Source organism: Nuphar pumila, unplaced genomic scaffold (genome assembly GCF_984573655.1).
Source record: "Nuphar pumila unplaced genomic scaffold, dmNupPumi1.hap1.1 HAP1_SCAFFOLD_448, whole genome shotgun sequence".
Classification (NCBI taxonomy): Eukaryota; Viridiplantae; Streptophyta; class Magnoliopsida; order Nymphaeales; family Nymphaeaceae; genus Nuphar; species Nuphar pumila.
In genome coordinates, this window is record NW_028323351.1 from 22,786 (window position 1) to 31,413 (window position 8,628).

The following is an 8,628-nucleotide window of genomic DNA, read 5'->3' on the forward strand; positions in this document are numbered from 1 at the left end:
CGGACCTGGCGCGGTTCCCGACTGATGCCTCTTGCATGCGTCTACAGGCTTGTGGGAGGGCTAAAGAAGAAGATTGTGGTGTGGGCGTTATCGTGTCCAGGGCGGGAGCACATGAGCATCGCAACTCAGACAGGCGAGGGGTCCCAGAAAGGGATCATCTCCTGCTTGGACCTCTCCCCCACCGGGGACCTCATTGCCGCTGGCTCCTTCAGTAGCGATCTTGCGGTGTACGACAGCCGATCAGGGGATATGGCAGCGCTTCTGCACGGTCACTCGGGGGGCATCACGCATGTGCAGTTTTCGCGGTGTGTTTCTGACGATGTTGTATCCTTGTATGACACTACCGCATCCACATGGACAATGGAAACTCCAAGTGCCCTGGGGCACTTGGCGTGTCCCTGGTATAAACAATGCTTGTAGCTGGTACTGACCGTGCTGCCGCTACACGTCCCAACAAACTCGCGAGAAGATGTTCTTTTGAACAAGATTGTTGTCAACGTGTGTCAACAATTAGTGGCGATACGGTATCCGGAACATGTGCACCCTAAGAACACCCGTTTTTGTACCGTCCTAGAATGTGTTGAGATATTAGGGAATGCACTGGCTCAGTTGTGCTCCATGCGATCTTGTACTGTAGACCTTATGATGGTAGGGATGTCCATACTCAGGGAACTCAGCATCGGCCTATGTAGGGGTAATGCTATCATGTACCGGCGTTCTCTTCAAGTTTTAGCTCGTGCGAGCGGTCGCTCGTTTACGACAGGCTTGCTTGTTCCGACCGCTGACGGTTCAATGAGCTGTATCACTTCGAATGTGCTGTCCTTGTTGCTTGTTGACTATTTCCTGCCAGCATCTATGTGATGTAGTGATGTCCTTATGGACGTTCAGGGAGATTGTGGTGAGATTTTCTCTGATGCCCAAGTAGTGCTTGGAGTTGCCCATGTCCATGTCCATGTGATCGTGTTATACAAAGTCATAAGCATCTTCTTCTCTGGCGTAGGATGTGATGTTATTGGTGTTTTTTCTGGTCTAGGATGTCAGCTTTGCTGCATCTCTTGAGTGGTAAGAAAAAGTAAAGGAAAGAAAACAATCAATTTGGGATCATGTATTCATTCATGGCGACACATGTTGAAAGCAGTTCAATCGTACGCCAAAACACTCGTTTCCATGTTCCAAGACGTTGCCTGATGTGATCCGCACTTGCTCGTGGCGCATTTGCCCATCACACTTAACACTTAGTTTCAGAGACAAAGTGCCTCAGTCAGTGCTATACTCTTGGAAACGCCCATCACAAGGCTACCTCGAGTTGAGGTACCTCTACCTCAGCAGTGATATACTCTTGGAAGTGCCCATCACACTGAAAGTGCCCATTACACTAGGTGTGCATATGTGCAAAGCCGCAGGTATGCACAGGAGCAGCTCCACTGCACGGACATGCTCTCTTGTGGCATTCGCAACTTCGTGAGGACGGCTCTGAAATGACACCTGTCAAGGTCTGGAATCAATGAACCTGAACCTCTCAACTCGAACCCTGTACAGCCGCTGACATGAGTCAGCAGGAGCCCGTAAGCCTGTGAGACAGAGCTTGCTAAGTAATGAACGAACTGGTGGGTGGCGTGGGGCCCATGTGCGGCCATGATCAGGGCAAATAGCGCTGATGGGGTATCGTTTTACGTCACTACCGCAACCACATGGACATTGGCAACTCCAAGAACAACTTGGGAATCAAAATCATCTTAAGTAGTTGCTATCGGAGGAAGGAATAAGCTCTGGCTGAACAGGCCCCAGGAGCTCATGTGTTTTGCGCCTGTGGAATCAAAAGTGCTGGCCTAGTCCAGCACCCATTGGTGCATGTGTGTCCAACTTGGCGGTGTGCAGGTGTGGCAACTTCCTGTACTCAGGCGCACGCCATGACAGCGCAATCATGTGCTGGGATGTGCGCAGCACGGGCGGCTGCATGTACACGCTGCAACGCAACAACACACCCACCAGCAACCAACGCATCGGCTTTGACATCGAACCATGCGGCCGACACCTCATGTCTGGCAGCACGTCAGGGACACTGCAGACGTTTGATTTAGCCACTGGGACGCTGTCTGCTGAGTCGTCTGCCGCCGACGACGTGCTCAACGGGGTCAGCATCCATCCCTTCGTCCCGCTCATCGCCACGTCATCAGGGCACCGACGATTTGTGGACGACGCATTGGAGGAAGACGGCGAGAGGGGCGTGTGTTCGTTGCTGCATGCGACGAGCAACCGACTTGCGATTTGGGCGGTGCCGAGTGCGAATGCTGACGCGGGGGAAGGCAGTGAGCATTCAGACTGTGTACACGACGTTCAAGTTGGTTGATGGCAGTTAGCTGTGCTGTATGATGTGCTGATTCTTCATTCTTTTATCAACGAATACCACCGTATAGCAGTGTTGCGTGCATTCCGCCTGTTGTACATGTATCTGCTGTCTGACAAGCATGTCTGAACATGCTAAGTAGATTAATGCATAATTTATTCAGGTTTTGCATATCTGCCAATCACACATCTGATAAGACATTTGCGCAAAAGAAAAGAACATGACTTTGCAACGACTACATTCAATGCACAACAACAGTCTTGTTCATAGCAATACAGCGGTACAATGCCGTGGCAAACCAAGTCTTGTACCTGTGCAATCTCAATGAAACGAGGGTGGTGAGATGGCCAAACTTTTCTCTTTATGGCTTCTTATACATTACACGGATGCCCAGACGAAACATCATATCATTAGGCTGCCACAGTTCCATAACTGTATCTGGTGTGACTGGATTATACATATCTCTAGAGATAGCATGTAAACCGATAATCAAAACAACACCAATCAGCTATCACACCACAGGGCGCGAATTGCGAACATCCCTCATCCTGATCAACCTAGCACCAGCACAAGGAGTGGGCAGCTCGCAACTATACCGACATGGTGGATGCAGTACCACAGTACGGTTTACTTGATTTCAATACAAGATTTGCATAGCACATAAATTAGCTGATTTAGCTGTTTCTTTCGAGCAGCACAGCGACAATACAGCGTAGACTGCTCACTGCCTGGAGCAGATCTGAGGTCCTTCACTTAACATGTTCGATGCCAGCAAACACGTGCCATACTGCTCCATCCTTCAAGCAGAAGCCGCTGCATCACTCGCATCGCTTCGCCTCACACTTCATTTCACCTCACACTTCACTTCGAAGCGCTACCCGGCGCAGGCAGGCAGCCAATCTCCTTCAGGCGCAGGTACATATCCTGAATAGCCTGCTTCGCGGAGTGGTACTTGAGCCCCAGCTCCTTCTGCATCTTGGAGTTGTTGAAGTGCGTAAGTTTGGGCATCTCCTTGGGCGCGGGGGGCACCTTGACGTCGGGGCACTTCTCATGCAGGAACTGCGCCAGCTGGTGCACCGTGTACGCGCCCTCGCTGCAAATGTTGCGCCCGTGAGCCTTCGGGTGCACCATGGCGAGGGTGTGCGCCGCCGCAACGTCGCGAACGTCGACGATTGAGAAATCGGTGTTTGGCTCGCTCTCGAACTTGTTCTGGTACAACGCGCAGAAGACATCCATGGACCAGCCGTTGTGCAGGCGCTCGTCAACGGGGGGACCCATGCAGTGCACGGGATTGATCACCACCAGCTTCCACCTGGAACATACGGCAATATTCAGGGATGTTTGCTATCCATTTTTGTCAGCTGCTGTGCGAGCGCTCATCGAGCGGGGGATTGATGCAGTGCGCGGCATTGATTATCTCCAGCTTCCACCCAGAAATGCGTCGATATTCAGGGGCGTGTGATCAATCATGGTTTGCAAGGACAATACAAACATGACCTCCTTCAGCTGGACGATGCGTCAATTTTCAGCAGCGAGAAGCGACTTCCACACAAAGGGAAGGACGGTAGAAGTTTAGATGCATACAGCTGCTAGTAGTGCTACAAGCGCTTTGCTGTGCTGAGAAGTATTTAGCCTGTTGGCATGCTTTCCGGGTTCACATGCCTGAAATGCATGGACTTCTAGGACAAATATTGGGGTCACACCCAATTTGGTGGACCAGTGGTGCAGAGCATCGATGCCCCCGTCGAGCATATGCCTGAAAGTAACTTAGCGAGAGGAAGCCCATTCGCCGCACCAGCCAAGAAAACAAATACACCGGAACATAATCGAATTCGAGCTACAGGAGGAAGCTGGCAGCAGCATTGGGCATCACACATCGCACAGCCGTCGAGGTGCGTGTTTGCAGCAAACATGCCAGCATGCCGCACATCTACTGCCACACGATTGCCAGGTCAGCGGCTGATTTTATCACAATGTTTCGCAAGGCCGAGTGCTATATAATTTCGTTCAGGTGCCTGCACTATGTAATTTTTGGGACTGAAATGTGGGTCGAAAGCAACAAAACAAAAAGATGCCACCCAAGAGGGTTGGCGTTAACAACGGGCGAGACAGCCAGACGTCGAACCCCATTCCGACGAAGCATGTTGGCTTGCACGGATCTCGAGGTCGCGCTCTCTTGCAACCCATCACCAAGCACTGCCAGTAGCAAAGATTAGAGCGCTTTGAGCGGTCTCGCGTCTGCAGGGGTCAGGGTTAGGGGTTAGTAAATTATTCATTGGACTTTACTCCCCCTCTGCAACACACTCGCGGAACCACTTCTATTCAGCCCCATGCACGTCTAGTTTGCCTTTACGGCTTTAATACATTAGATGGAAAAATTGTTGGTTTGTTTGTTGAATTGCCAGCACACCTGTTCTGGGCCTTCTCCATCTCCCATGCCTTTTTCTCTTGACGAGCCTTGCACTTGGAGTAAGCTCCGCTCTCTTGGGAGGCATCGTCAGCCCAGTCATCCTCCGTGTACTCAACCCCCTTGCCCTTTTTCTCCGAGTAGATCGCCGATGAAGAGGAGGTGAGGATGACTCGCTCGACAAAGTCGCATGCATTCGCACATTCTACATGTGCACACATGCATCAACAAAGGGCTGCTTGTGTGCACACAACAACTAGCAAACTAGACACTTTCAAATGTCCCTGGTCACCCGAACTCCACATGCATCCCCACACGCTGCATGTGCAAACAGTCTTTCGTTGATAAACATGCATGTGCACACAAATGTATCTGTGAAAGAGAGCTGCAGGCTTGGCAATAGCAAGCTATGACGATGATGCACGCTCTGTAACACAATTTTCAGCTGTATCACAGGCACACATATTCACAGGCACAGGCGTAGTCCAACCAAACTAAACGAAAGTATACTGCGAGAGCTGAGACCCGCGTAGCGGTCGAGGCCTTGTGTTCCTTTACACTCTTTTTGGCAGGCAGGATTATGTCAAATACTACCTACATTAGTAAACTGTCGTAGCCGAACAATGCTTCACATATTAGCATGAGCACAATCTTTCTCTTTCAAGGCAGCAGCGCACCCAGGACGTGCTCGGTCTCCTTGACGGCTGGCTCAATCAGGTCCGACTCAGCCTTGGACGGGTCCTCAGGCTCCATGACCGGACTGGCAGTGTGGATGATGAACCTGCAGACCGCTGTCACACCTTGACACACCGTAAACATGAATTACGGCAGTGCTGAGCCAGGCAGTGTGCTTCGTGGGTCTGTAGCCCTGAAAATGCATCATTATTTGGGGCAGAAATGGAGGCCGAACCCCAGTTTGGCGGAGCACAGAATTAAGGATACCATGCGGCACTGACAATAATGATGATGAATCTGTCCACAAGCCCCCTCGATCAAGATTGAAATTTGAGGCGTGCTGCATCCCCCCACTTGGCGTGAGATATGCTGGTTGTGCTCTCGCCTGTTTCAGTGGCTGCTTGGTGGCAGGCGTCCCATATTAATTTGTTTATTTGATGACTCTGTCTACAACCAAAGCAGTGCTGAAAGTAAGGAGCGGACTGACATGTGGGCATTTCATTCAAATTTGAAGCCGGAATTCCGCTTCGCAGCGACGCAGCCTGTTGGCAGAAAGCAAAACAGACCCATTCGCAAAATGACACCGCACTTTTATGCTAAGCAACGCTGCGGGTGTATGTATGGGGGTCGGTATTTGGAAAATCGCCTTGTAAAGTATGCTTGCAGGCAAGGCTTTGGCACTGTTTCCAGAGGATGCGCACTTGCACTTGCATTCCTTCACCACATCTTTGACTGCATCGGGTTGCATGATGTCAGCTTTGATGAGCTTCAGGTGCTCGGATGCACCCGGGAGCGCCTTGAGGGGCGCCACGGCCTTTTCGTTGCTAAGGTCAAGGTCAATTCCGCATACGGTGTGCCCCGAAGCCAGCAGACGCTGAATGATGGCGCCTGCAAAACAGCAAATGACTGAGATTTTCTGCAAACGAAGTTGCTAGAATGCAGAAACACATGATATCCAAATCATTTTCCGTCTGCATATCGATGGCATCACGCCTAAGCCCGAATCGTGGGAAGTCTTGATCAAAGGGCAGATCTAGAATTGTTTTTAATGTTCCGTTGCCGTCCTAACGTAAAAAGTCGTCAACCCTCTCGCACGTAGACTCTCACCATTCGGTGCACTTTTGGCTGCAAATATCTATCGATAGGCGGATCTCGGCAGTAGAGAATGCGTGTAATCACGGACTTCGGGGACCTATGGGCGACGGTCCTGACGAGGACTTCTTTCAGGGGATCCGAAAGGCGCACGTGCAAAATAAATGCCAGGATCTTACCTCCAATCATTCCAGTGGCGCCTGTCACACACACCCCGGACGCCTGGGCAGTCTTCTCTTCAGGATACAAAGGAAATGTGAGCACGGTCATTTTGACGTTGGGGGCCCTTTGAAAGAAATCTCCAGCAAATGTGCAGCAAGCTGAGCACTTATTCAAGTATCTAATGTGACGGCGTCCTTTCCGTGAGCGTTGGAAACCTAGATCTGGCAATCGCCTGCTTATATATGATCGCCACAACGTCGCGACATCGCTGTGTCGACATGGCGCCATGTCGACAGCCATGGACGCTGTCACAGTCACGCCACTCGATGTGTTCCGGAACTATCGTGTCGAAAACGATGTTACACGCATGCTGTGACGTTGTTTCACTCATACGTGGCATCCCGTTCATGTTTGATCGAACGTGCATGGTATCAAATGGGTTTGCTTGTTAGGTGCTGTGAGGCCCATCCGTTTGCACATGTGCACAACGAAACCGTGTGCTCAGCTTAGCAAACGTTTTGCTCAGTTTGACCTCAAGGCACTAGGGGTGAATTGATTTAACCTCAGCTAATGAACCCACGAGCGCATGTTCGTCACAGTGTACAAGTGACGGATGACGTTTTTGTGACGGTGTCGTAACTTGTTCCGAAGGCTGAGTTGGCGGGGTGTTCGTCGGGGGCCACATCAACCCACGGACTCATGAATGTCACGTCCGGGGCAGTTAGAACATTGATTGTAGTGCATCTGTCTGACGTGCTTCTCTTGTTTCCTCATCTGAAAGGCGCATGCATGTTTTTTGTTCAAAGGTGACGGAAAGTTGCGCCTGCACAAAAAATTATTGTCGAGGGGGCAATACGTGAAAAGACGGCAGACTGTTCAGTCACCACTGGAATGCACTTGAATAGTGTATGCAGCATGTGAAATGGTGGAGCGACACATAACCCTTAGTGCACCAAGTGCGTGACAGATTCCCAGAATGGGAAGTTACCTGGAAAGCAGCAAGGTAGCTCCACTTTAGCACCAACGGTACCGATCGGAACCAAAGCTCATTTGCTGGGTTCTCCGCGCTGCAGGGTGGGACACAACCCGGCTCCTCTTGCCGATTGCAGAGTGCACACTAGGCCTCGTCTCCCTGCCTTCTATCCTGGACACCGAGCGCCTCGCAGCGCTGGGCCTCGCGCTTCGAGCGTTTCTGACGCTTGCGATCCGCGGCCTCGTCGTTGAATCGTCGTACGCCGTCGAGCACACTCCGTCCCACATCGTGCCCGGCTCTGAGGTTGCTCGCATTGCTGTCCGGACTCAGTCGGGCGTCGGGTTCCCCGTCGTGCTTGGCGCTCCCACACAGGTGCATTTCCCTCGTTTCTGCCCTTGTGTCTTGCGACGCCCGGCGACTCTGGAATTCGAATTCTCGACCACGTGATTTGTAGGTGGGCGGACATCTACTGCATTTCAGAGGTCCCTCAACCAGTTTCGACTCCTATTTCGGCCTCACAATCATGTATTTTTGGGTATCTGGAGCTGAAAGTCAGATCAGGGGTCTTGCGAAACACTGCTTCATTCAGCGGGTGGAAGTTTCCGACAACGCTATCGCATCCAGGATGACGTCCTTGCGATAACCAGGGGCCTGCGAAAATGACCGGCGAATCAAAGAGTATACACGAAGTAAATGCTTCTTTAGCCTCTGTAGTGAGAGGTTGGGAGGTGTGCCTCGGCTGCCTGTACATCGGTGTGCTCAGGGTCCTCTGAGCGATACTTGTTTCATTTGTGAGTCAGGACCTTTGGGAGGATGCGAGTCACCATCAGCACTCAGCAGGGCGGCATGCATCTCCACAACACCCTCTATGTACCACAACTGGTCACAAACCTTATCTCTGTCTCAGCTCTAGTGGCTCAGGGCCACTCCCTCCACATCCTAGGGGTAACAGAGGAGATCACCATCACTTTG

General features: G+C 51.4%; 2 protein-coding genes across 2 annotated transcripts; one reads left to right on the top strand and one right to left on the bottom strand.

Moving 5' to 3' along the window:
* Nucleotides 1-24: 24 nt before the first annotated feature.
* LOC149810219 (uncharacterized) lies at nt 25-2,476 on the top strand. The gene is made up of 5 exons (XM_089994365.1): nt 25-401; nt 867-921; nt 1,034-1,062; nt 1,879-2,227; nt 2,357-2,476. Exons 1-5 carry the CDS (start codon nt 25-27, stop codon nt 2,474-2,476), a joined length of 930 nt encoding a protein of 309 aa, XP_089850491.1.
* Nucleotides 2,477-3,208: 732 nt separating this feature from the next.
* On the bottom strand, nt 3,209-6,791 carry LOC149810220 (tetraketide alpha-pyrone reductase 1-like). Its single transcript, XM_089994366.1, has 5 exons — nt 6,701-6,791; nt 6,131-6,317; nt 5,432-5,535; nt 4,758-4,959; nt 3,209-3,659 (listed from the first exon to the last, which is right to left on the bottom strand). Exons 1-5 carry the CDS (start codon nt 6,789-6,791, stop codon nt 3,209-3,211), a joined length of 1,035 nt encoding a protein of 344 aa, XP_089850492.1.
* Nucleotides 6,792-8,628: the final 1,837 nt, after the last annotated feature.